This window comes from Cupressus sempervirens, chromosome 8, assembly GCF_028749045.1.
Source record: "Cupressus sempervirens isolate cs-2001-9-10 chromosome 8, ASM2874904v1, whole genome shotgun sequence".
Lineage (NCBI taxonomy): Eukaryota > Viridiplantae > Streptophyta > Pinopsida > Cupressales > Cupressaceae > Cupressus > Cupressus sempervirens.
In genome coordinates, this window is record NC_143125.1 from 378,720,794 (window position 1) to 378,748,727 (window position 27,934).

General features: G+C 35.8%; 1 protein-coding gene across 1 annotated transcript in view; it reads left to right on the forward strand.

Moving 5' to 3' along the window:
* Positions 1-27,934, forward strand: part of TIC110 (translocon at the inner envelope membrane of chloroplasts 110) — a 180,691-nt gene that overhangs the window by 6,972 nt on the left and 145,785 nt on the right. The window contains exon 2 of the mRNA XM_089797805.1: positions 22,056-22,115. Within this exon, the coding sequence (XP_089653931.1) occupies positions 22,056-22,115 (60 nt within the window). The remainder of the gene's footprint in view (positions 1-22,055; positions 22,116-27,934) is intronic.

Sequence of the window (27,934 nt, forward strand, 5' to 3'; positions counted from 1 at the left end):
GTTGCTTGAAATGAGTTCATTTGGATGGTTATATTGGTTATCCCAAGAAATCTGGCGGTACAAATGTCATGCCTTGTAGATTGCACTAGTTTAGGTTGAAAATCTTTTAGAATCCCCATCTTCATGTGAATCAAATGGAAGCCAAGCACCCAAATTTCTTCTCTATGAGGCTGATCTTCAAGAGTCTAAATAGGATAAGAGAGGTTAAAGGCTCCCCATTCTTTATCAAAAACCACGTCTCTACTGAATGTGAGACTAGGCTTATCTTCAAGAGTCTAGATCGGATACGAGAGCATAAAGGGCCCCCCTTCTTCATCAAAAACCACATCCCTTCATTCAAAATAAACTAAGTTGCCGGTTCGTGGTTCGGTTCTGGGTTCGGGTTTGAGAACCGGTTTGCTGGTTCGACGAAATTTTGGAAAGGGGTTTGGGTTCGTTAGTATAAAAACATGTAAAAATTATATATATATATATATATATATACATTTTTATGAAGCATGAGTTAAAATTAGAATGTAGCATAGTACTATAAACACATTTAAAACTTTAAAACAGCATAAACAATAACATATCAATGTATCATGGTGAGCATACCATCATATAGTAACATAATTCAATCAACTTCAACATCAAAGATGAAAGATTCAAAACATTTAAAATATCAAGTTCAAGTGTCATTGTTTCACGTTCAATGTTTAAACTAATAAAATGAAAATCTATTAAAATTCTGAATTTCTAGTTCTAAGTTCTTCATTCTTCATCTTCATCTTCTTCATACTCATCTTCTTCTTCTTCATCTTCTTCTTCATCTCCTCCTTCTTCGGCTACGCTATTACTTGCACCAAGGCCAATGGGATCAGCAGCAGAATCAACAATGGTATTGGCATCAAAGTTATCAAAATCATCAATTGTAAGCGCAGCAGTGGAAGCATCCAAGTCCCACTTCTTTGTATTCTTGACTCTTGTGTGAAAGAAGGCGCAAGTTGTTATGCACAAATACCAGGTTCTCGGCTTTTTTTGATTGCAACCTATTACGCTTCACCGAGTGGATGAAAGAATAGGTGCTCCAATTTCTTTCTGATGCAGAAGAACTAGCAACCTATAAAGACAACATTGGGTAGGCAATTAAAAAGGAATTAATTCAATCTTATTAAAAAATTCTTTTGAAGATAAAGTGAGCTAATTTAAAAAAAAAAAAAAAACTTACTTGTGATATAACTTTGATTGCAAGGGGCTGCAATGTTCGGAATTTTTGGCCATGGAGGTACCACCAACCATGAGCATGCTTCTTGAACCAATGACGAAGAGCATCATTACTTAGACCTGTAGCATTGACAAATGCTATGAACTCATCCATGATTACATCTCTTATATCATCATTAGGAAATATTCTTCTAAATGCTGCCTGGTACCCATCAGACACTTCCATATCTCTGTATGGTGGCAACCTTCCTAGTAGATCAGAATATTGTGAGCTATAGTATTTGGGGGTCAAGGCATAGGCAAGCAAATGTAATGGAGTGGTCATTTTGTTCCATCTTTCATCAATAATTTTTTGCACTTGTTTGAAAAAGGTCTCTTGCGGATCTTGCTCCTGCTCATTTATAACTTGCCTGATCTTCTCAATCATTGAGTCTATGCCATCATAGATCTCTCCAAGGCAAGGCCTATCCATGTCAGTGTACCTAAACATGCTCATAATGGGCTCGGTGATCTTAAGGAGATATTCCACACGTTCCCACCATGAGTCAGCCAATAGCCTATCCTTTATTTTGTTTGCCCTTTCAGTGTTCTTTTGCTTTCATACACCCCAATTGTTGCTGATTACCATACCTTGAAGTGCATCTTTCACTTGCACAAGTCGTCTTAAGACGATTATATGTGATGCAAAACGGGTCTCAGCAACTTGTGACATAAATTAGAGCAAAAAACAACTATTAGATACATATTTTAGAAAACTAAGAAAAGTATACACATTGGCAATTGCACAAGTAAAATATGAAAAATCAGAAATTGTCAAATATTAAAAATTAAATTACTAATTTGAGTTCAAGTTCATTTACCTTCAATAGCTCCAATTTTGAGTAGTTCCTGAAAAGAGATTGAGTCATGTGGTGGTTTGTGACAAACATTTGTATGTCCTCAGCCTTTTCATACACTGTTTTGATCCACTCAATTTGGTTCCCAATCTTTTGTAGCATAAGATTGAGTGAATGGACTGCACAAGGTGTCCAAAAGATATGTGGATATCGTGATTCAACCAACAAACCTGCTGCTTTACAATTCTTTGCGTTGTCCGTTATGACTTGGACAACGTTTCTTGCACCCACTTGTTCAATGGCCTCAATTAAGATATCAGCAATAAATGGCCCATCTTTTACTTTGCCCTCACAATCCACCGCTTTCAGAAACATTGCCCCTTTAGGGGACACCGCAAGGACATTGATCAAGGGACGGTTCCTAGAATCCTTCCAGCCATCTGAAACAATTGTCACCCCTGTCTCAACCCATGAGTCCCTTATGGGCTTCAATTGATTTTCAACCCGTTGGACCTCATCATCCAACAAGGTGGTGCGCACTTTCTCATAATCGGGGCCACAATACCCTTTTGGAGCTTCATTGGCACCCCTCAACATGTCCTTCCAAAACGGAGAGTGGACAACATTAAAAGACAACCCATTTGCATAGAGGCATCTTCCCACCTTAATGTCAGCAATATCCCGAGCCTTGTTTTGAAAAGAAGTTTCTATTGGCCCCTTTCTTTTGTGTACAATGGGGACAGATTCAGTGTCAGTGTCCATTGTAGTATTGAAGAAGGGATGGTCTTGTACAATAACATCTGAGGGGGGCTGCATTCCCTTAGCTTTTTTACTTTTATTGCTACTACTACCGAGTTCTATTGCCCTGTGTCCTTCTCTCTCTTCTGCTGCCTCATGCTCTTCAATATATTTTAACACGATGTGATTTGGTATAGGGACACCATTTTTGCCAGGGCATTTCTTGACTCCTCTTCCAGTATAACCACATAGATGGCCTACCACACGATAATAAGAACTATTTCTTTCTACATCACATCCTTGACATCTCCAACGGAATGCACCACCTCCTGGAATGGGTTTTATAATGTCTACATACTTCCATAGAGGAGAATCAGAGTTGGTTTCCATTCTTTGTTCGGTGTTGCCTATTGATGAAGAGGTAGATGACATTACTTTCGAACCTTTCCCTATGGCAATAAATTACTAATTAGATATATGTTCATAATCTATATGCAAGAAAATGACGAATTTTGAAATAATGGAAAAGATTCAAGAACTTAGAACATATGAAGATTGAAAGAGAAATGAAAAAAAAATGGAAAAACTAGAACAAAACAATAGTAAATGGAATAAGATCTTACCTCTTGGTCCTTTTCCAGCCATTGCAAGTTTGCAAATGTGTATAAATGATGCACAAACACTTTAAGAACACCAACAAGTCAATCTTCAAACTCCTCCTTGCACAACCGAATGCTTGCTCAAAAACTTATGTGCTCTCCTTCAAGGCAAAACAACCTATTTAGAAACAACAAATGACTATGAGAGAGCAAAAAACCAATTCATAACACCTTTTTAGGGTACGTGGACCCCAAAAATTATTAAAAAATGCAAATAAATAACTTTAATTTCGCGTCCGTGGGCGGGTTCTTGTTCGAACCAGGATTCGAAAATCGAACGCTGGGTGAACCGTGGTCGAACCGAACCCGAATCTTGAACCGGTTCGAACCAGTTCGAGGTCCGGAGGGGGGGGGGAGGGGTACCCGTGTAACTTAGAAAATAAATAAATAAAAATAATGATAAAGCTGTGCTAGCAAAAAAGGGGACAATACAATTTACTCTTTCTGAACTAGTACTTGATATTGCTTCCAAGATTCCTTAACTCATTAGCCCATGGGAATTGACTGAATAGGCCAATGACTCCACCAAGCTGAACTAGCTAGTAAGGGGACAATACAATTTCCTCTTCCTGAAACGACACTTGATATTGCTTCCAAGATTCCTCAACTCATTAGCTAATGGGAATTGATTGAACATGCTAATAACTCCACTGTGCTGAACTAGCTTAGGAAGTGGACAACATGATTTTGTCTTCTCGAAATTGCTTCTCAAGTAATCTCAACTCTGGGTGTTGTAGGACTTGCTCATTCTCTCATGTTTCATCTTCTATCAACAAGTTCCCCCATTTGACCAAATACGTTGTGGTGTTCCTCTTCTGTTGAGTTGGCTATTTGATGTCGATGATGGCCTCCTGGAACCAAATTCAGCTTCCCTTCCTTATCCAATGGTGGTAACTCAGATGAGGGAATCACATTGTGCCTAAGTGCCTTCTTGAGCCTCGATATGTGATACATATTGTGAACACTGCCACAAGCTTGTAGTTCAAGCTCACATGCAACCTCTCTAATCCTTTAAATAACTCTAAAAAGCATTAAAATAAGGGCTTGAGCTTCTTTTTTCCACTCTTTTTAAGAGAGGACTATCTGTAAGGTTTTAATTACAAATGTACTATTTCTCACATCTCGTAAGTGGACTCAACTTTGTGCTAATCAGCATACAACTTTTGCTAATTTTGTGTTTGTTGACATATTCTCTCTCAAACCTTTCACTATGTTGTGGCTCTCTTATAGTAATTCCTTATTGTAGGCACTTCTCTGTCTACTAGAAGAAAATCCATAAAAGGCTTTAATTGATGACATCCTAATGGACCGTACTATACTAATACTTACTAAGGTGCAACCATCTAACCGAAGTTCTCTGTCTTCGGAAACATTATTTCTGTAATGTCCCCTACTTGAGTTAGTTATGGAGATTTATTGTTAGCCCATGTAGTCAGGGTCCCAAGGGCTAACTAGGAGATACAAAGGGATCCAGGTGGCAATTGGCCTAAGCGAATTTAGTTATTTGCTGATTTGAGTTCATTTGTTATTTCAATTAAGTGTACAAGTTATGTTTAATTAGTGAATACTTAGGTGCCTATTTATTATTTAATGTCCAAGGTCACTCTCAACATTAGGCATCAACGGTAAATAATAGTGGCTGCAAGTTCATATGAGGACAAAGTTAAAAGGTAAAAAAGAAATTGAATATTGAACACCTTTCCTAATACCAGATTAAGGAAAAGCGTTGCTATCAAAAGATTGATTAAGCAGTTGAAGCATTAGATTGGAAGGGGAAGAGACAAAGGTAAGGCAGGACACATACGCAGAGTGGAAGAGTAACATTCATACTGAGAAAACTGTCGAAGATTGAAGACTGATTGAATGTAGTTGAGAAAGAGTGGTATTGCCATTTCGACTGGAACTGGTATTGCTGGAAGTAACCGGAGGTGGAGGACATAGTCCTTCTGTGGTTGACATTGTCCTTGCTGTTGGAACACATACGGTTAGGAGAATTGAATGTTTTTTTCCTGCTAAATCCTAAGGGAAACTTCTTACAGTCAGTGCCGTTTGGACAGGGATTGTGTGCAATACAGTGCGACATGTGTACAACGAGCGAAGTTGAACAAGGAGCTGGACTTGCAGAGTTCAATCTGTTTTGGGAAGGTTTCTGGAGGCGGTTGCAGACATGAAGTAGTGCTGGAGACATTGAATTTAAAATCAGACTTGCTAGAATTCATTGACTTAAAGCAAGTCTAGAGGGATCATGGTGTAGGTACTGGCACAGTGAGTTGGGACCTAAACTGCCTTTTTTTGGGTTGTAATCGACATCAGCTAGACAACATATTCGGTATGCATGAAGTCATAGTTCTTCTATGTCACGGTAATTCTATTGCTTTTTGCGAATAGTACTGGAACCGACTGGTCGGTGAATGTTGAGTGCGAGAGATTCACATGCAGAAAGGACTGATTAATAGAACTGTGTGTGGTTGATGTTGGATCTCATGTAAACAGAACAATGCTCTGCATTTTCCTGCTTGTTCTTTCCGTGTTTTTTGATTACAAATTCTGTGATGTTCAGGCATGTAAGAAATTGGAAGGTTAATAAGAAATATCTCTGGTTTAATTAGCGTTGTTCAGTGCAAACTTGATTGCATGTTTTATTTATAACACACTGCAAAATGGACACTCAAACTTGAGAACGAACAAGAATTCTGCCACAAGCATAGACACCATAAGTTTCTTGCAAGCAAAAGCTGTGAACAGTAATATTTATTAGAATAGTGACAGAGAATTAGTGGACGGGTGGATCATTACAATTTCTGAGATATTGTTCCACCCATTTGCTCGCTAACTTTGTGTGCCTGTCAGTCTGTTTGTGCTAGTTAGTGCTACGGTGAGCTCAGTTCCACTCAACCTGGAGAACTCCTGGCAAAAGATGCTCAAGAATTTGCTATTGTTTTCACTAACGATATTCTTAGGCAACCCCTGCAGCATGAAGATCTTGTTAAAAAACAAATCTGCTACCTGTGCTTTTGTAGGCTGAAATTGCAAAGAATTGTGCAAATTTAGTCAACATGTCAACCACCACACAAATGGAATTTTTGACTTGCACCTTAGTAGACCTATAATAAAGTCCGTAGAGATTGATTAATGCCCATTCTTTTCAAATGTGTTCATCCTTATATAAGGACTTATTTTTCAAGTCATTTCCAAGTGAACCTCTCTTGGAACTTCCTGTAGTATGTTTTGAAGAAGCCCAAATGACCAGCCATGGGTGCATCATGGAAAGTCGTCAATATCGTCACCTTAATAGGTGAACAAGGCACTTAATTAGTTCTTTCGTTGTAGATTATCAAGTCATTAATTGCAGTGTACCTGTCATCATGTATGATTGTTGCCCATTGACCCTTGCATATTCTGCTGAATCAATATCATACAATCAACAACTATGTCCACCAAAGATTATAAATATGCCCCCCTAGAATTTGCATCATCAACTACATCTTCCTATATTAAATGGATCAGCTCTTCTCAACCCCTCTCAATTGTTGAGTCTGAAAGGCTACAAGATGTTTCATTTGCATCAACATTGTATCAATCCTCTAACTTGATGCATCACACTCCAATTCAAGGGCTTGGAGAAGTCTAGAATAACTGAAACTCGGTAGAAAGACATTATTTGCTTGTGTTTAAAAGACTTATCTTCTGCCTTAGACCATTGAAAAGCTCCTTTCTTTGTCAAGTCTGTAAATGGGACTGCTGGCTGTGAAAAAACTTAGACAGATTTCCTGTAAAAGCATAGAGCCTGAAGAACCCCTTAAGCTGAGTGATGTTAGTAAGAGTATGCTTCATATTGTTGAAATTATAGCATCTGTAATTGTATTTCTGCAATTTCAATACATAGTGAGAGAATCTGCTCTATTCCATACACAGTGAAAGACTTATATGTGAATGTAATACTGTTGCAAGCTTAAATAACCTGTAAAGTCAAGTAATTTCAAGCATGTTAGAATTAGACTTTATCTCTGATCTAAATTCCTTAACATAGTATCAGGGCCTAACTGATAGAGTTCAAATAAATATTGATTGAAATTACTATTCAAATTCACAACTTACATAAAGTCTATTCAAAAGTGCATCTATGGTGAACGGTGTTAGACCCAAAGACAGATTCAAAGGTGCATCAAATTTGTATCATGGAGTATTCAAATAATGATAATTTTTTGAGAACTTCAATTAGAATCATATGTGGAAGAAAGCAAAACCATGCCAGACAATGAACTAGATAAAACCATATGGAAAAGACAACCATGAAAATTATTATAGGTGCTGCAAGTAAAGGATCATATACTACCAATTATATCAAAATTGAAAACCGCCTATCATATGTTCATGACTTTTCAAAACACATAAGAAATCAATAATACAAGCAGGCTTCTTACCTTGAAACAACAACTTCATATCAAGATGAATAAAGGGGAAATGATTACATTTTATTTTATATGAATCTCGGAATTAAAAGATCAACTTTCAACTATTGCAAATCATGTAGTAGAAAAGGAATTATCCTTGATAGCGCTTAAAGGGTTAACAATTTCTTGGGAATCCTTTATCCAAGGAATCAGTGCATGGCTTGAGGTACCTAAATTTGATCAAGAATGACTGCACTCAGGAAGAATCAAGATTAATTACAAGAGGGATCAGTCCAAATAAAGAGTGAGAAATATCAGCCCTACATGCAAACACAAACAATAAAGGAAAGAAAAGAAATTTCAAACGAATAAGAGGAAGAATAATCCTAAACAAAATTAGCAGAGGAGAGATATATCTAAAATACAATGTTATAAGTGTGATAAATTTGGACACACTGACATGTACTACCCGAAAAGAAACAAAACTCATTCCTTTATAGCTGAAGTAATTAACTATTTTTTTAGCTCTATCAAGTGAACTAAAACACTAACAAGAATACTTGGATTATTGATAGCGGAGCATCTTGACATATAACTGGATTTAGAGATTAGTTTGAAACTTTTGAAGGACACACAACTGAAGAAGTTACAATAGGGGATAACTCCACATATCAAGTGAAAGTAATTGGTGCTTGTTCAATACAATTGAAAATTGGAGTTACCTTACAACTAAGAGATGTATTATTTGTACCGGGCATTAAGAGGAATTTGGTCTCCATTTCTGGCCTAGCAGACCAAGGATATGGTGTAACTTTTCAGGAAGATAAAGTTCCATCTTGGCCTAAGAATTATAACATCAAAAATGCAATCACTATAGGATTTAGCGATGGAAGTTTATATAAACTTTATAATACTCAAAACCAAGCATTATATCATGAAGTTTCTAAAACTAATTAAATTTGACATAGAAGGTCAGGACACCTTCATTTTTGTGCCCTACAATCTATAAAACAGATTTGTGACAGGCTTGCCTAATCTAAAAGTTGATCATATTGGAACATGCAAGGGATGCGCCTTAGGGAAGAATTACGAAGGATCTTTTCCACAAGAAACATAAAAAAATTGTACTTGAACTTATTCATACTGATGTGTATGGTCCAATGTCAGTACTTACAGGGATTCTTGTATCACGTCATTTTTGTTGATGACTACTCCAAAAAAACCTGTATTTATTTTCCAAAGCTTAAAGAATCAAGTGAAGTATTATTGAAATTTGGAGAGTTCAAAGCATTAGTTGAAAATCAAACAAGAAAGAAAATTAAGACTTTGAGATCAGACAATGGGGCTGCATACATGCACTTCTGTTGGAATTAAGAGAGTATACAATACCCTATAATCTGCAATAGAATGTAGTAGCAGAAAGGAAAAACATGACCATTATTGAAGCTGCTAAAGCTTTGATGCATGATCCAAATCTCCACAAACATTTTGGGTTGAAATCTTACATTAGTGTACATTCAAAACAGATACCCTCATTCAATTTTAAAGAATATAATGCTTGAAGAAGCCTTCACAGGAAGCAAACCAGACTTAAATCACTTAAGAATTTTTGGTTGCTTTGTATATATTCATGTTCCGAAAGAGAAGAGGTCCAAACTAGAACCCTTAGGAAAGAAAGGTATATTGGTAAAGTGAGTCTTCCAAAGCCTATAGAGTATATAATTTAGGACAAAGAACAATTGAAATTAACAGAGATGTTAAATTTGAAGAAGATTTCTAAAAAATATTGAAAAAACAAATGATGAATCAAGCACAAAATTAGATGAAAACAATACTATTGAGATTCAGAGGGAAAATTATTCAGAAGATCATGAACCCATACAATCTAATTCTGAAAATAATGAGATTCCAACCAACAGGAAAAGACCACTATGGGCAAGGAGGATGATTGAAGAAAATAATGTAGCCCTAAAGAAATCTTTAGAGAAAGTAAGAAAACAAGAGGTCACTCATGCTATGTTGCACTTATAAGTGAGCTCATCAAATTTGAACCATCAAATCTTGAAGAAGCCTTAACATACCAATCTTGGAAAGATGCCATGATTGTGGAATACCAATCTATCTTGAAAAATGATGTCTGGGACATTGTACCTAGACCTTAGGATAAATCAGTTGTCTCCTCTAAATGACTTCTCAAAATTAAGCATGCACCAGTGCCAGAGGGTTCTCTCAAAAGGCTAGAATTGACTATGAAGAAACATTCAGTCTTGTTGCACCATATACCTCCATAACAACTATAATCGCCATTGCTGCATCAAAAGGATGGAAGATACATCAAATGGACATAAAGACCACATTCTTAAATGGTGTTATTTATGAAGAAGTATATCTAGAGCAACCAGAAGGTTTTGTCATTGATGACAAGAGCTCCCATGTCTGTGAATTGAAGAAAGCTCACCATGGCCTTAAACAAGTCCCTAGAGTATGCTACGAAAGGATAGACACATACCTTACCAAACTAGGGTACTTAAAAAATGAAGCAAATCCAAATATATACATCAAAGTATCAGACGGTGACATGTTAATACTTGTTCTCTATGTTGATGATTTACTAATAAGAGAGGAAGATCATCTCATTACAAATGTAAACAAGACCTTGCATTTGGATTTGATATGAAAGACCTTGGTCTCTTGCACTATTTTTACAAAATGTTAACAAGGCCTTGTATTTGGATTTGATATGAAAGACTTGGGTCTCTTGCACTATTTTTTGGGACTAGAAGTGTGGCAAAAAGAGAACTATATTTTCCTAAATCAAGGCAAATATACTATTGACATTTTGAATTTTTTTTGGAATGATGGACTATAAACCCTTATTTACACCAATAGAGACAAACCTTCACAAGCTTAGAAGTGATGCATCCGAATCCGATTTTACAGATCTCACCCCACTATAGACAGAGAATTGGTTCATTAATGTATTTGGTGAATTCGCGTCCTCACATATATTCTACTACAAATGTATTCAGCCAATTTATGTGTCAATCCAAGAAAAGTGATCTTATAGCAGCCAAACACATTTTGAGGTACTTACGTAGAACCATTGGATTTAGTCTAAAGTATGACAATGTTGAAATACAACTTCAAGGGTATTCAGATTCAGATTGGGCCGACAATTCTATTGATAGTAAAAGCACTACATGATGTTGTTTTATTCTAGGATCTGCAATGATATTCTAGTTGAGCAGGAAGCAATCCGTAGTTGCACAAAGTTCTATTGAAGCATAATACATAGCAGCCTTTATGAGAGGCCGAGAAGTAGTTTGGTTAAGGAAGCAATTGGTTGTTTTATTTGGAAAATCCTTGAACCCTACAGTCATACACTGTGACAATCAAAGTTGCATAAAACAATCAATAAATCCATTTTTTCACAACAGGTCAAAGCACATCGAGATTGCCTATCACTACATGAGGGGTATGGTGGATAGAAATGTCGTCAAGTTGATATACATCAGCACTAATGAGAAAACCGTTGATATATTTACCAAACTTCTTTCAAAACTGAAAGTGGAGCACTTTAGAGGTAAACTTGGTATGATTAAAATGTAAATGCAGTTGTAATTTCTGAGATCTTAGTTGTTTCTAAATTTAATATTCGTTTACATTATTTTAAGTGTTATGCGAGTTACTATTTTGTATATGTGGATAATGTCATGAAAGGTGATGAACTTAACAATGGCTTCACTCATTATCACGACAGACTACATTAAGTTGCTGTCCTAGAGGTCATGATACTTGTCATGATGGACTGCACTAAGTTGCTATCCCAAAGATCATGACATCCTGATTACTTTTCATTATGGACCACATTAAGTTGCTATCCCTGAGATCATGATTGTTATTTTATAGACTACATTCAATTGCTGTCTTGGAGTGTGCTGGAGATCAGATAACACATATCCTTCTAGGATATAACTTGTACTTTTGGTTGGCATCATGAATCTGATGCTAGTGCACATACCACAAGAATATGAGATTGATAAATATCAGATGATGATATTACTAGTTGCAAACTCTACAAATTCAGATAGAATGGAAGTGTTGAAATTATAGCATCAATAGGATTATGAAATTTGATTGACACGAGTCCATATATACACACACACACACATACACATACATAGATATACATATGTATATATGTATACATATACTATATATATATGTGGATATATACAGTCTGAATTGGTATTAACAGCTGATTAAGTGTTTGCAAATTGAAACGACATCTCTAATAGTTGTGGCTCATTTTTATGGATATATCGGGGGTCATATCTTGTGTAAGGTCATGACCCTACATGGCATAAGCCACGTCATTGGGTATGACTGTTCACTCAATTTTAAATAAAAAGCCCGATCAAGAGTCTAAGAACATATATATATATATATATATATATACACTTTTGCAAGATAAAATAACTAGTAAAGTCAAGTGATTTTATGTGTTAAAACATGATAGTGTCAGTTAGAATTCAAGGATAAATTGGCAAACTTTATGCATATGTGTGTGCATGTATGTATACCCGTTCGTATGATGAATTGGAATACATGAATACAAACACATAGACGATAAATTATCTTGCCATAAAATTCATTAGGACCATTCTTGCATTAACTGATCAACCGAAGTATGAAAATCTAAGCAATCAGATTATTATTATCTCTTGGTGATTGAATAATGATCTCTTGCATAATATCGATTAGGCAATGATCAGATGCATTCACATTAAGACATAATAGGATTGAGCAGATGATCCAACAACGACTTGAAATAAATCATGTTTTGGTTAAACATTAACTAAAGTCAGAAGGCTAATAACTGTTTATACCAACAATCATGTCATGAGTGGACATCAGACATGTCCTCTCTGGACATGCCTATTGGCTTTGAGTCTTTTGAAACAATACTTATACCTAGCCGAACATCCAAGAGAGACATTGAAATTAATTAATGCTTTGCCCTTTGGAGTCCGGTGACAACAAACATAAGATTCATGCTTACATATTAATATTCAGTATTTATCAATATTCAATTGCCCGCTGCATACACTTATTAGTATTGAGATCTTCAATATGGTACCATAGCAAAATCCTGGGAGAAAGATCAAAGATCTTAGCACGGAAATTTAATATCAAAGAAAATGTATGCATTTTGTTAGTGAATGGTTTTTCCCCCAAGTTACTTATGCTTTATGTACAAGAAAAACACACTTTCGCAACAATTGAGTCTTTATAATTGCAAAGACTCTGTATTTCAAAGGCACAAGTTCCTTTTAAAATGATTTTGCAATATAATTCTTTCTACAGATGAATCATTATTGTCATTCTTTTAACCAGAAAGAACTTAACGAAAGATGTAAACATCCTTTTATAACCATAAAAGAATATTGCAGATTTGAATAATTGTAATTAAACATATGCCATACGACACACTATTTGGAATTCAAGTTTGATAAAGCTCACTTAGGACGAACCAAAGATAAAACAGCAACACCAAAATCAATGAAATAGCATCTACATGGCATGAACTTCACATGAACTCCATAAACCAGTAAGATAACCACACGATTATTAGATAGACGCCATAGAAATAATCAAACGATCAGTATCTATTATCATTAACTTGCTGCTCATAAAACAAAAAAAGCAGCTAACTATACTTAACCAAAGAACTATCTAAGAAAATCAAGAGAGCCGACCCTCAAGATCGTTTAAAATATTACATATATAGCCACCTTCGGCTTTCCGAATTTTAACCAAAAATAACTCCATGTAGGGAGTTGAAATGCTTCTTGCAAAAACACCAGCAGAGTTTATAAACGTATTGACTAGAAATAAAAGAAAGAGAACACGTGTCTCTTTGTCTTCTCTCAAGCTCTAGCTGTGCCACTCATAGCTTGTGATCCATGGTCGTCAGAGCCACCGCCGTCGATTTCTTTCCACACTCTATGAGCCACAAGGAAACTGACAAGTTCTTGCTGCTGCGGAATGCCTAACTGCTCCAGCCTTGAATTTTCGCATCTTCATGATTCAACCAATGTGAGCCAACTTCTTGTCTTGAACCTCTAGGTGGTCAATGCAAATAATTGTCATATAATCCACCCTAGAAACTATGGTCAGATCATGTACTGATACCTCTCTTGTATCTTTCAACTACTTGATTCTCGCAAAGAAGGCCGTGTCCACCTCTTTAGGAAGTTTTTCAACACAGTCTTCATTCCCCATGATTTTCACATTGATGCATTTTATGTCAGCCATTAAGATTTCTTTCAGGCAGCTCACCATCTTTAGTAGCTCAAAACATTCATCCAATGCTTGCTCCATTACTGCATTTCTCCATTCCAAGTTGGCGCAGGCAATGAACAAGAAGTCAACGTCAATCTTAGCCTCTGGAATCTCCGTCACGAACTTATCGACGCCATTCTCTTGAACCTCAGTGATATTAATGATGTACTCGTCCCGTTTGATCTTCTCAGACTCCCAAGCATTCATTTCTGAATTTAAGGCTGTGGCTAACTTATCTTCCCTCTCACTAGTATTAGTGAAATGAGAAAAGTAACGAGTTGCTTGAGTGTGCACAACGCTCAGCCATTCGCTATATGCTTGTGCAATTGAACGATCTCTCTCTTGACCTGTTCAAGGAAGCTTTTGTTCAAAGGAGATTCCACATCAATAACTGTGATAGCACTAGGCAATGCTTCTGCATGAGGGCTCTGCAGCTCATGTATGTACTCAACCATCTTCCACATGGATTGTTTTAATTCTTGCTTGTCCCGTTGGTCTTTCAATATTCGATGGGAGATTCGAGAATTCCTTGCACTCCAAATTTTCATGTTAGTAGCCCTTGAAGTGGGATCGAGGATGGTATTTTCTACTGCATAGTCTTGAGGTTGTATTTCCTATATGCTCTTCCCAACTGTTGGCTTCATAACCTTTGCTACCCACTGCCCTGTTTCATTGTCAATGTTCAATACAGTCTCTATCTTGAGCTTTTTGGTTTTAGGGTTCTTCCCAAGGCATTTGCTAACCATGTCCTCGATCGGGAGGATTGCTGGTACAAAACTTGTCTTCTTGCTCACAGACAACTCGAACCAATTAGGCACCAAATGATTATCCTTAGGGGGAGGAGTCTGTAGCGTGGGTAGCACCTGATATGGTAGCACCTTCTGTAATTTGTTGACAATCTTGTTCGATTCTGCCAATAAGAGATTCCCCTGTTTCTTCTTGATCTTCTATCGCGTCTAGCTCTATGGTTGCAGGCTTGTCACAGGACACGCTCAATTTCTTTCATTGTTCCTGCTTCCTTCAGCTGCAAGAACGCATCCACTTGACGGACACAGGGAGGTGAACTGAACCTTGAATAGGAAGTTCAAGTTCAACACTAAGCCTTGACTTACCTATAGTGATTGAAGTAATAGTTTTGTTAGAACTAGAGATAACCAAAGGCGAACCTAAACAAGCTTGAATCCTTTGAATGTTACGAGCTCCTATTCTTGAATGCCTTTTGCTTGTGAGCCATTGCTCTGTTCGGGTTAAGACAAGTGAAGTTCTCTTGTGTAAATCATCCTCTTCTAGTATTGACCAATCAATCTTTGGTAAGGGATAGGCTTTGACTTTCTCAATGTAGACAGGATCCACAACTTCTTCATCCTCCTCAGTCACCCCTGAGATTTCAAATGGGAGATTGAGATCCTTAATTTGCCTAGACTAGAGCTTTTTCCCGACTTCAAAGTGGGTTTGACAGTTGGCCCAAATATCCTCAAAATGGGGTGCGTGTGCATTAGAAGAAGCAATTTTTGAATACTTCATGGCAAATTCCTGGCTGTTGAAATATGGCCTAGGGGGAGTAGGTCAGTAAGTTCAGGGGTTTGATCTCTGTTTTAAGTTTGAGAGCATCTTGAATGGTTTTGCATTGTAATGTCCAAGCTCAACGAGGAAGTTATATCCTCAACCTTTCCTTGCCTTCCAATGTTTTTCGACCTCCACCAACTGTTTGCACACTTCGATTAGCACCATACGGTCTAGGCAATATCAGGGAAGCCTCAGTGGTTTACCTTCGTAACCCACAATTTTGAGATATGTAAACCGTGGAAACTGGGTGAAGTAATTGCCATAACTGTCAATCAACTGAATGGTCTCTTCCGTTAATCTCATGTTTTCTCTCCCCTGTAATTTGAAGACTAATTTGGCTAAAAATGTGTCCGGGACTATCTTGAATCCATCAAGGCTTTTTGTTCTTCTGCAAGAGTGGGTAATATTTGTAAATGGGCATACTTGGGTTCCAATCTGAATGTGGAAGGCTTTTCCACTCTTTACCACAAGCTAGGATGTAGAACAAGTAGGAGGTCATGTAAAAAGCAGCAGTTGCAGAGGACTTGGAACGTTCTTCCTGCAACCTAGTTGCTATTATATCTGCCCAATTGATGTATTTATCTTCCCCCAGAATAGTCTAAACAAAGAAATACATCCAGTTTTCCCGATGGAAGGAATGAGGATTTCCTTTACCCTGTTTAGCAATGTAATAACATCCTTAATCTCAGGGATCATACGCTCTCTAGTCAAAGGTTTTGCAAAGCGGGAGCCCTCTCTTTCAGACTTGAAGAGCCAACTCTTAGCGATATTGTTGTTCAACTCTGTGACATTTGTGGAAAATTGAGCATAGGAGGAATTGATGGTCTAGTCTTTGTACACTTTTTGTGGAGGAATTCTCAGAGCGCCCATCAGAACAACTCTGCTCACATATACCAGGATTTCTCCATTAAAAGTGCGAATACATTTCTCAGTAGCATCATATCGATCCCTACAGGCTAGGACTAATTCAGGACAAGAGAAAGCCTATGGGAATGCGAACGCCTGCAATAGACCACTATCTGCGATTTGTTGGGATATGGAATCGGGTGGTGGGTTTGTGAACCTAGCCAACAGTTTGCTCATATCTTCATTGGCGAGGAAGGTGTCTTCCATGTTAGGGAGGATGCTACTTATCACTGACTCTCTAATCTTGTCAGGGAGTATTGGACGAAAAGGGGTAGCCATGACAGGAAACAAATAGAAAAGAAAGATACATAATGAATGTACAATCTTAGAGAATTGCAGAAGGAAAAGACGCCTTGAAAGTGAAGGACTAGGGACTCACTAGGCTTAGTGCACGCAGATTTGTAGGAAGCTAAAGCTCAAACTATCGTTGCGTACACCCAGACTAGACAAACCGATTACCTCAGAAGTTGAAATAGCAGGGAATGAAAACAAGGCAAGTTGCTTTTAAAATGTGAAGCCTGGACTTGAATGATACATATGGGTGACACGACCGGTGACAAGACAGGAGTTACGATCATTACCAACTCACCCAAGTTCCACACGCGCCGCCACATACTTTTTCATTATTAATGCAGATCTTTTCCGTAGATTTAGCAACTTACGCTACTGTGGAGCAGCCAAAAGGCACGTGGCACCAGGGGTATGCATATTTATGACCGGGTGAACATGAACGATTGAACTATGAGGTAGTTTAATGTTCAAGTTCAAAGGTCGCAAAATATTGGAAACTATTCTCATGACTTGACCTGTGATGAAAACGTACTTGTGAACTTTGAACTTGAACATTCAACAAAGTGTTCAATGTTCACGTTCATTCTTGGTGATGAGGATTAGTGTCCGAACACGACTGACTTCCTTAAAACGACTAAGATATCCGGTTAACCTTGAACACCAAACAAGTGTTCAATGCTCAAGCTTGCGGGTCTGTTCAACCGAAGGACTTTTGAGACAAGTAAACTGAGAGGGTTAATATTGACAATGGTATATCTTTAAGGCACGACTCTTGTTTAATACTTATGTATTATTTACATGACCATGTACCAAAAATAATTGTGGACCATTCATGGGTAACACATTTAATAATATTGAATTTGTTTTAACTGGTAGGCACTCAAGCAAGTCTCGATGACGGAAATTACAGCGGTAATTTTAGTACAAAGCGGGTCTTGAGATTTTTGATTGGAAATAAAAGTAAACAAACATGCGAGTGCATATATTTGTTAGAATTTTATCTGGAACCAAATGAGATAAACCTGCGAATTATATTGTATGTACCAACTAGTGGCACTTCTTCCAGGTCATTGAGTTCTATAAGAAAACTGCCATTCACTAATGATTTGTCAAGATATTCTAAAATGACAAAGACAGTTCTGTAAATATTGTATTTATTAACTATGTAGATATGGTGGAAGGCGTCGATTGGTTTATTTATAATTAAATTTTGTTAGTATACTTTCGACAGTATCTAGTTTGAATAAGTTGCTCGGTGGAGAATAGGTGGAGCAAATTGTTTGTCACTAATCGTTTAAAAACTAAAGTCTTTGCAAACATATAAACTATATTAATTAGGAAATGTTACATTTGATTTTTATAATCCGAAGGAATAAAGGAACTTAAAACATAAAATTAAGCAATGCTACTTTGAGTAGTAATTAATAAAAGGGTGCAACTAAGTATATGAACTATATATAACTTAAGAGACTTGTCGGTTTAGTGGAAGAGAACCTCTATTTGATATGTCACTACATGATGAAAATGACTTTCGCTCTTCAAGAGGGAGAAAATTATAAGAAATTTTTTTGCAAAGGTTTAACAACAACTATTGGTTGGCTAATATCTCACATTGGAGATTGGGTTCATAACGCACATTCCTCTATTTCTCTGCAAACAAGATCAATAATTGCTAACAACATGGTAGTATGTGAAGTACGCAAGTAGGACATATTCTTGCCCATATCAAATATTGGGAAAATAATGAAGCATGCTTGGTCGACCAATGCAAAGATCTTGAAGGAGACTATGCAAGAATGCATTTCTAAGTTAATTAGCTTCATCACATGTGAGGCCTCTAAGAAGTGCCACCATGAGAAGAACACAAATTGGATTCTTGGAATTCCATGATAACAAGATATGCTCAAAATGGCCATGGAGAAGCATCTTTCCCTGACAAATCTGACCTTTGCTAGTGTTGTTATAATGTTTTGTAGATTGAAGGTTACAAATGCATAGAGCTGAAAGCTTAGCCCGATTGCTTCCATTGTGTCTTCCCATAATACACTAAGGTTCTGAGATCTATTAAAAACAGAAAGAAGTTTACCATACTTGATGTGATGCATGCACTTTTAGATTTGATGCATATGGACCTTCATTGAAACAACTTGTATCAAGGATGCACATATAAGTATTTTTTGATTATTATATTTTGAGTATTACTTCTATTTGCCTATTGTAGTCAGCCTCTTATTTGTATTCATATAGGTACTATACGAGCAATTTGCCTTGTTCTTCTCTTTATTCCTTGAGGATGTTCTTGCAAGTTGAGAAGATTGGTGCATTAGGAGTGTTGTAATTTTTGTGGTGGTGATGACATCCGAGATTATGAAACTAAGTAAAGACAATGGGCTCTTTCAATAAGAGGAAGCAAACTGTGATGGGATTTTGTTCAAATATCAAGATGGTCATACAACTATTTGGTCTAGGACTTGGTAGTAGCTCCCAATTGGTCTTGGAGCTAGCACCTTTAGCCACATATGAAGCATGGCGGATAATAAGAGACTCTTGAAGCAAGATTTCTTAGATGATTGGGATTTTGAGTATCCTTCTATAACAAGAGAGGGTTTGACACTTCATTACAGGGAACCTTGGACAAAGAGGCTAGGAGATTGATGCATGTAATTAGATCTTCAAGTAGAAGCCACATTATCATGAATGTTGATGTTGTCTAACTTGGGGATAAATCCATAGTTTATTACATTTACTCGTGTTACTATGAAATCAGACCAATACGTTTGTGTATGAGAGACCACTCTTTCGAATAATGTATTGATCAAAACGGAAAGAGTTGCTAGAAGATCAACCTTGTGGATCTTTGATCATAGTGACTCAGAGGGATTAGACCATGAGGATGGTTTCTACACAAGGTACATTATTACAATAAAATGAACGGCTGATATTTTCACCAAGTCTCTTACCAAAGTAAATTTGGTGCATGTGGAGACTAGCTTGAAGTTGTGAAGAATGAAGCTCTTGCTAAGAGGGAGTCTCGGCATTAGTGATTTCTTGAAATGTACTTTATCGGATTCTTCTTTGTGAGAGAGAAGTTTAAAGTGGAACCCTTGTTTCGCACTTTGGGACTAGTTGTAATAGATCCACCCTCTAATATGGTTCATGGTGGATTTGATGTGTATGATGCCATGTCAACACTAGATAAGAGAATCCATGGTGACTCCGTGTAAACTCTTTTGTCATATGTGTGACTCTATGACTTTATGGGCCCCCTTTGTACACTACTTAAAGGTGACGATCTTTCTGATAATGTACACTTGTATTCAACATTGTAAGCTGACGACTTTACAATGTTCACTATCATGACTAATATCTTGCTGATTTGGTATTCATGGAAATGTTTTGATAGTTAATATCTCTTGGACTTATTGATAGATATCATGCGGACTTGATATCGGTTGCATATCAATATGTTCTTAATGAGATAATCATGGTAGATGTTATGTGACGTAATATCCGTGGACATGCCATGATATGTTATGATAGATATCATGCAACGTGATGGCAGTGCACATACCATAACTAGGATATATGATTGTCATGTGACTTGATGTTTTGTATACTCCTTGATATCATGAGTTAGGTGATATTTAAACCATTTCATACTTAGTTATCTTCCCTAGCTGAGGGGGAGTGTTAAAACATGATAGCTTTGATTAGAATTCAAGGATTAATTGGCAAACTGTATGCATATGTGTATGCTTGTATGTTACCAGTTCATCATATGATCTGGTCTACATGCATACACACACTTAGACAATAAATTATCTTGCCATAAAATTCAACGGGATCATCTTTGCATTAACTGATCAACCTAAGTATGAAAATCTGAGCAATCAGATTATTATTATCTCTTGGTGATCAAATAATGATCTCTTGCATAATATTGACTAGACAATGATCGGATGCATTCACATTAAGACATGGTAAAATTGAGCTTTCATGTCATAAGCAGACTTTTTTGAAACAATACTTATACCTAGCCGAACATACAAGAGAGACATCAAAATCAATTAATGCTCTGCCCGTTGGAGTTTGGTGACTGCAAAAATAAGATTCATAAATACATATTAATATTTAGTATTTATCAAAATGGAATTGCCAGCTGCATACACAAGTCAGTATTGAGATCTTCAATATCAAGCAAGTTAGAATTAGAATTTAGACTCTATCGCTGATCTAAATTCCTTAACACATATATCTAGGATTTCATCAGCTTGAGATAGCTTAATTTGGTAAGTGTCTTTTAGGGTTTAGTGTTATTTTAATTGTTGTACAGTTTTTGTAACTTTCTTCTTGCTTTTCTAACTTTTCATTAATTTGATTATAATGTTTGACTTGAAGTAGCTTTCAGTAGCATGTTGTTTAGGGTTGTTTTATCTATAGCTTGTCAACAGAGCTGAACTCAATTGCACAGATTTTATATTGTCTTACTAGCTCTTTCAAGAATCCTGATTTAGAATATTTTTAGGAGGATGCTGTATTTGGTTGTTTACTTGGACAGGCTTTGGAATTGGCCCGTTATAGAATATGTCAACCTATCTTATGTCTAGTTTGTCCAGAGACACATTGAACCATAAACTACCTTTTATCTACTGCACTTTGTGGAGCTTCACAGTACATGTGGTTTACTTTGGCTGAATTATTTTAATAGTTATCTTTCTTCTTGCAGAGGAAATTTCTAGTTGTATCTACAATATATCCTGCAAAAAATAAATGATATAATGCATGAAAGAGACCTGCTGGTATGAAATGCATTGGTATATCTGACTATGAATGGGCCAGTACTTATTTTTCTATAAAGAGGAAATATGTAATTCTTTTTGACTCTCTCTCCAGCTGAAAGAAAATACAAAACCGATTTTTTTAAGATCTAATTTCATGAAAATCACTTTTGGTTGCATTTGCTGATAAACATTAGTGTATTAACATATGAAGATTGAAACTGTAAAGAAATTTTGGACCTATATGTGCTATAAGATATAGATTTGGTGCTGTTTTATACCTTTTTCACTCGAATGACTAACATTAGTAATATTTTTGGCATTGATAAACTGCTACAGGTATGGGGTCAGCAAACAAGATGAAGCTTTCAATGCCGAGCTTCGAGACCTCTATGATAGGTGATTAAATATGCTGCCCTATCTCAACATCTTTTCATTGACCACTTCCAGTGTATGCAATGTCTTTTAATGTGTAGCCAATAGCTTTGTGATGATTCCAGTCTGAAACTATAGCTGCAGGCCTTGCCATAATAATTGTTCTGTTTAAGTTAAACCTATTGCATGTTCAAAGTCTGGTAACAATACAAAATAGAACAAACTTGTTATGGTTAGACTTTTTAAACACACACTCACATACTTCCATTTGTATGGACTTTGAAAACAACACCTATTTTTTGTTTCTTAATAGACATCACTTGTTTTTGTTACATGAAATTGATTTTAAAGCATGCATAGTTTTTTTACTAGATTATTTTTAGTATTCTAGGTTCATGCTACATTCAGCTTGTTCTTCCAGAACCTTAGTTAATGGTTGTTTAGGTTTTATTTCTAATTATTTAAACTTGTCCGTTTTTAGACCTCTTTATTTAGACAACTTTGCTTTTTAGCTTATGCTATTTCAACAATTTGTAAAACTCTTTTTAGAGTGTAATGTTTATATAATCAATTAAGTTTTTAAGAGTTTCATGGTATTAGAGCAAGAGCTGGTCTAGGTATGATTCCCTTATGGGAGGGTATTAATAAACTTTCCATCAAAATCATTTTTGATTTTGAAACAATTGTTTGGCATAAAACCCGAAATCCAAAAATTGGATTTGAAGTTCAGCATTTTTTGGGGTTTACAAATTTTCCTAATAAAAAATTATTTTTGGGTTATTTATATAGTTTTTTGTCCTTCAAAGGATAATTGGGAGGGCTTCTTGGATAAGGTTTCTACCGTTTGAGAGGGCTTTCTGGTGTCTAGTAAGGTTTTACCAATTTTTCCTTTAAAAAATGTTTCATATGTTAATCTGTGTCTCAAATTTTATTCCAGCTATCTATTTGGGTTTTATCTAATTTTCACCTCAAAAAATGTGTTTGGTTTGGATCTATTTTTCTCTTCAAAAATCATATTTGGTTTATGTAATTCACGAAGTTCGTGTGTAATTTTCTGCCAGGGTTCCTATTTTAGCATTTTTATTGAATTTTCCAAAAGAAAAATCCTTTGTTCACATCATTTTGTGGTATCTTGTAGTATGTTTTGGGCCATCCTACTCATCTGCAAAAGTTTGGAGGCTTGGTCAGATTTTCCTCGAAATTGTTGCACTTGTTCTCAGTTCTATCTTTGTCTAGAGGGAAGGATAATTTTATTATCCAACTTTATGTTGGACATTTTTTGAATGATTTTTGGTTAGAGGTTTTGCAGATTCTGGGAGGTTAGTGGCAAACTTGTCTTAGTGAAAATGAGAGGCTCTTGTCTCTTGTTCTAGACTATTTTGAAGAGGGGACAACCTTCTTTGTTATTTTCTAGGCCACTCTTGGTCATTGACATTCTGCAAATCGAGGGAGGGTCTCAGTAGCAACAAAATGTTGTGAAGAATTTATGACCACATTACATGTTCAACCTTTAGGGTAGTTCACAAAATGATCATTAAGGGAGGGTATTAGATTATTTTTAGTATCCTAGGTTCTTGCTAAATCTAGCTCATTCTTCCAGATCCTTAGTTAATAGTCATTTAGACTTTATTTCTAGCTATCTTAAATTGGTCTTTATCTTTATTTAGACAACTTTTCTTTTTAGTTCACACTATTTTTAGCATTTGTAAAACTCTATTTAAGAGTGTGTATTGTTAATATGATCAATTTTGTTTTTTAAAAGTTTCATTTATTAGTTGTAGAAAATTCTATTTTTATTTTTAAAAACACTTCTTCAGACTACAAAAGAATATGTCGAGTATAAACATACAAACAATTTTGAAGGAAGTGTTTTCTGCTGCCATGACATATTTTTCATGGAACCATGGTTTTGTATGTAAAAATTCTTGATGAATGTTCTAGATCATCCATGCTCCTAATCTTGTATTTCTAATGTAACTGGCATTTCTTCTCATCAATTCATATGTTGTTGGGTTCTTTCTTCATTAAGAATAATATGTGCTTCATTTGTAGGTGTGCCAAGCTGAAAATGCTTCAGGTTGTTTCCAATAGCATTTTTCTAGAAAAAATGCTATTTATACTTATAGTAAAATTTGTAAATGGTTAAGCGTAAACCAATTAGAGACATACATTAGTGATCCAGGCCTACCATATATTTTGCTTCTAAAGGCACCATCTTCACGACTTTATCCTTAACCATTTACAAAGCACATCTAATTAGTTTATGCTTAACGACTTACAAATTTCACTATGAGTATAAATAGTAAAAACCAATTAGAGATCAATTAAATACTCCATTTTGTTGTGGAGTGTATGTTGTATTTAATTGTCTTTTCATACCATGCTTAGCATAAGTATTGTTGAATTCATTTGAACATAAATCTCTTTATCAATGGAATCTAAGAGAGGAATTGTACTAACTTGCCTTTTTTCTACCAATGCTTTGAATGTTTGAAATTCATATAATATATTGGATTTCTATTTCAAAAAGATGCATTCACCTATCATAATCATTAATAAATAAAAGAAATCAATGGTAGAGGTTGCGCTCATCGGCCCATAAACATCTACATGAACTAGTTGAAGGAGTCTCTTGGTTATCTAGGTATGCTCATTTTCCCATGGAACTTTGCGTTGCTACCTCATCTAGTAAGCTTTGCAAACATTGTTTACCTACTACTAGATGTCATACAAACCATCTTGTAAGTTCTTTTGGGTCATTCAATAGGGATAGGATAAATTGAGTTGCCCTTACTGTTGAAAGCAAAATATATTAAATTTTGATGCTTTCTTGGTTGCTTAACATGATTGCATGACTTGTCTGGTATCAAGTTGTATGTGTAGTCAATTATCTTCCATGCCAATAGTATTCTTGGTGTCTTTGTCAAATATATATTATTTTTGAATGCTAAAGATGACATCTAAATAGGGTAAATTACTCATAATTTGACTTGTCAAGAGTAGATTAATGATTTGACTTAATGAAGTAGATTAAACTTCATACTTGACACGTATTACACATTGAGGAAATCGACATTTACTCTGTGGAGAATATTCCTTTTGTATACCATTGTATACTTGCTACTGAGATCATTGAATTAGGAGAGTATTCTTGCAGGTTAGGGTTTATTTGTTAATTGCCTTTGTAAATGGAGTCAAAAGGCTTGATAAATAAGTGGTAGTGTGATGTGAAAACCATCATCTTGTTTTCTTTTGTTTGCTGGATAATAAAATAACTGTACAATTGTTTCTCTAGTGGACACAACCCATATCTGGTCAACTGTGTTAAATCTTTGTGTTATTTTTCATGTCTTCTCTATTTTTTCATTATCTTAATATTGTTTAGTGCTCATCTCTTTCAAAACCCTAACAATTCTTTCATAAATTTGAGTTTTTAATCAAGAATTGGGATTGTAAAATAAAAAAGCAAGGATGAACTTGCTTAACACTTGTTTAAATTTTGTTGTAAACTAATAAATGATGTTGAATCTTCTCTAATTGCAAGAATTTTGGACCAAAAGTCTGGAATTTGGATTGGAAGTTTTCCAAGTCCACAAAATTGTCCTAAACTTGCCAATCAGAATAGTCTTAAATTTATACTTGAAAAATTTCGAGGAAATTAGGAAATTTTGCTTGAATATTGAAAAATTATGGAATGTAAATTTATCTTCAACTTCTAAGTACAAATGAAAATTGTGACGAAACCTTTGACTTGTACCAAGAAAGTGCCTCCAATTAGCATGAAATTTCCTTCTAGTTGCTCTAAAATTAGAATTATTTTACCAAGGGTTGAACCACAAAGTTTGACTATATGGGAGTCGTGATTAGCCATAAGGACGATGGTTTTCCTTCTTTTTGATTTTGCCTTTGTCTTGATTTTCATTGAACATGGTCTTGTTAATGAATGCGTTGGATCAACTTGCCTTTTTGGGTAAGGTATATCTCTCTTGCTATGGTGATTTTTATCTTTCTTCTAGGAATTTTCTTCACAAGTGTTGGAGTTGATGAAATCCAACTCCGAAGACGCTCAAGATCACCTGCATGCGAAAACCTGTCAAAGGGAAGCCAAGGAAGGAAGAGCGTGGAGCAAGGGAAAAAAACCCTAAACAGACATGAGAGAGAAAATATGCAAACACAAGAAAATATGTATTTACAATGGGAATGTGAAATGAGTTATGAAAATACAATGAGGGAGAGGTTGCTTATAAAGGCCTCAAGGAATCTCCTAGAACAAGCTAGAAGACGCTAGGAGATAAGTGTGACAACTAAGCATACATCCACATAAGGTGGAAAGTCCTCGAACAATGTGAGAGGATAAGTATGACTTAGGAGAGAACAAACTCCCGTATTGTCAACAACTTATAACAAACTCCTAGACTACAACTAATAAATGAAATGCATTTACCTAAGTAAGCTTAAGTAAATAGAATAAATAATAAATAATTAATTATTTACTCTAACAACAAGTTGATCCATATCTTGTGTCTAGAACATTTTCTTTCAGCCAAATTTTAAAATTATCTAGGGTTAAAATTATCTTACTTATGATGCTTTTCCATGAAATTTAAAGCAAACGTCTTAGCTTGACATGAATTTTTGCAACTTACATTTTTTAAAATTAGGAATTTTTTTTAGAACTCTAAATGCTTTTCCATGAAATCTCAAATGCACTTGATGATAGAAAAAAGAGATTTTGTACTTGGGCGATTTCTCGTGACTCTTAATTGCACACACAACTCTTGGCCTTCCTAAAATTAGGAACTTGTAAATAGAAATTTCAGAAAAAGCCAAAAAAAGAGACAAAAAAAGAAAATGCTGATTGGCCTATTAGTGTGAAAAAAAAACTTTCAAAAAAGTAGAAAACACAACTTTTCTAAAGTAGAAAGTTTTTAGAATGGACCTCATAAAATTGCAATCTTTTGCTTCACCACTCTAAACACTTTCATAGCATTAAAATACTTTATTGGTCACTTTCTTCTTACAGTCTTGGATAACACCTCTAAGCTAGGGAAATTGAACTTGAAATCCTTAAGCTCTCAAGACTCTAAACTTTCATTTGTTGAAGGTTGAAGATTGAAGTAGAAACACTAAAACCTAAAACCTCCTAATGCGAAAACGAAGGGTCACTATTTATAATGGAGCGATGTGTGAAGTGACAACCATATAAGCAATCACTGACAAATGTGATACCAATAGGGACACAACGAATTCCATGGTTTACAATGACACAATGCTTTTAAAAATATCAAGATCGTGTCATCCTCTGTGACATGGTCTTCAGGTACTACTGCCGATGTTGGGAAGAAATCAATAGCTGAAGAAGACTAGTTGCACCAAACTTGTGAGGAATTTGTTTGAGTGAATCTCCAAGACTGGTTTGGACCTCGAGACTTGATGTTTGATGAAGGAAATGTTATGAAATTTAATAAGGAAATCACTTGCTAGCAATTTGCCGAGTTTGGAGGGTTGATACTATTGTCTTGAGCTCTCTTGAAAATCGGTTTGAGCACTTTTTGAGCTACAAGAACTTATTAAACTTGGGCAACAATTCGACATATCTTTAAAGATAGTGAAAGTGTGTAAGGAGTGGCTGTAAATTGACAAGCAAAGAGGGATAGCCCATTGTATCCTGCTAGCCATAAGGGTCTAGTAAGAGAAATGATGACTGTAGCATGTGAAAAGCGATCATTTATCAAAATGAATCAATGAAATATTCAATGATGATCAGGTAAGGGTCTTGCAAAAAGAAGTAGGGAGTTGGCTATATGTAATTGGATTACAAACGAAGTCCCTAAAATTACATG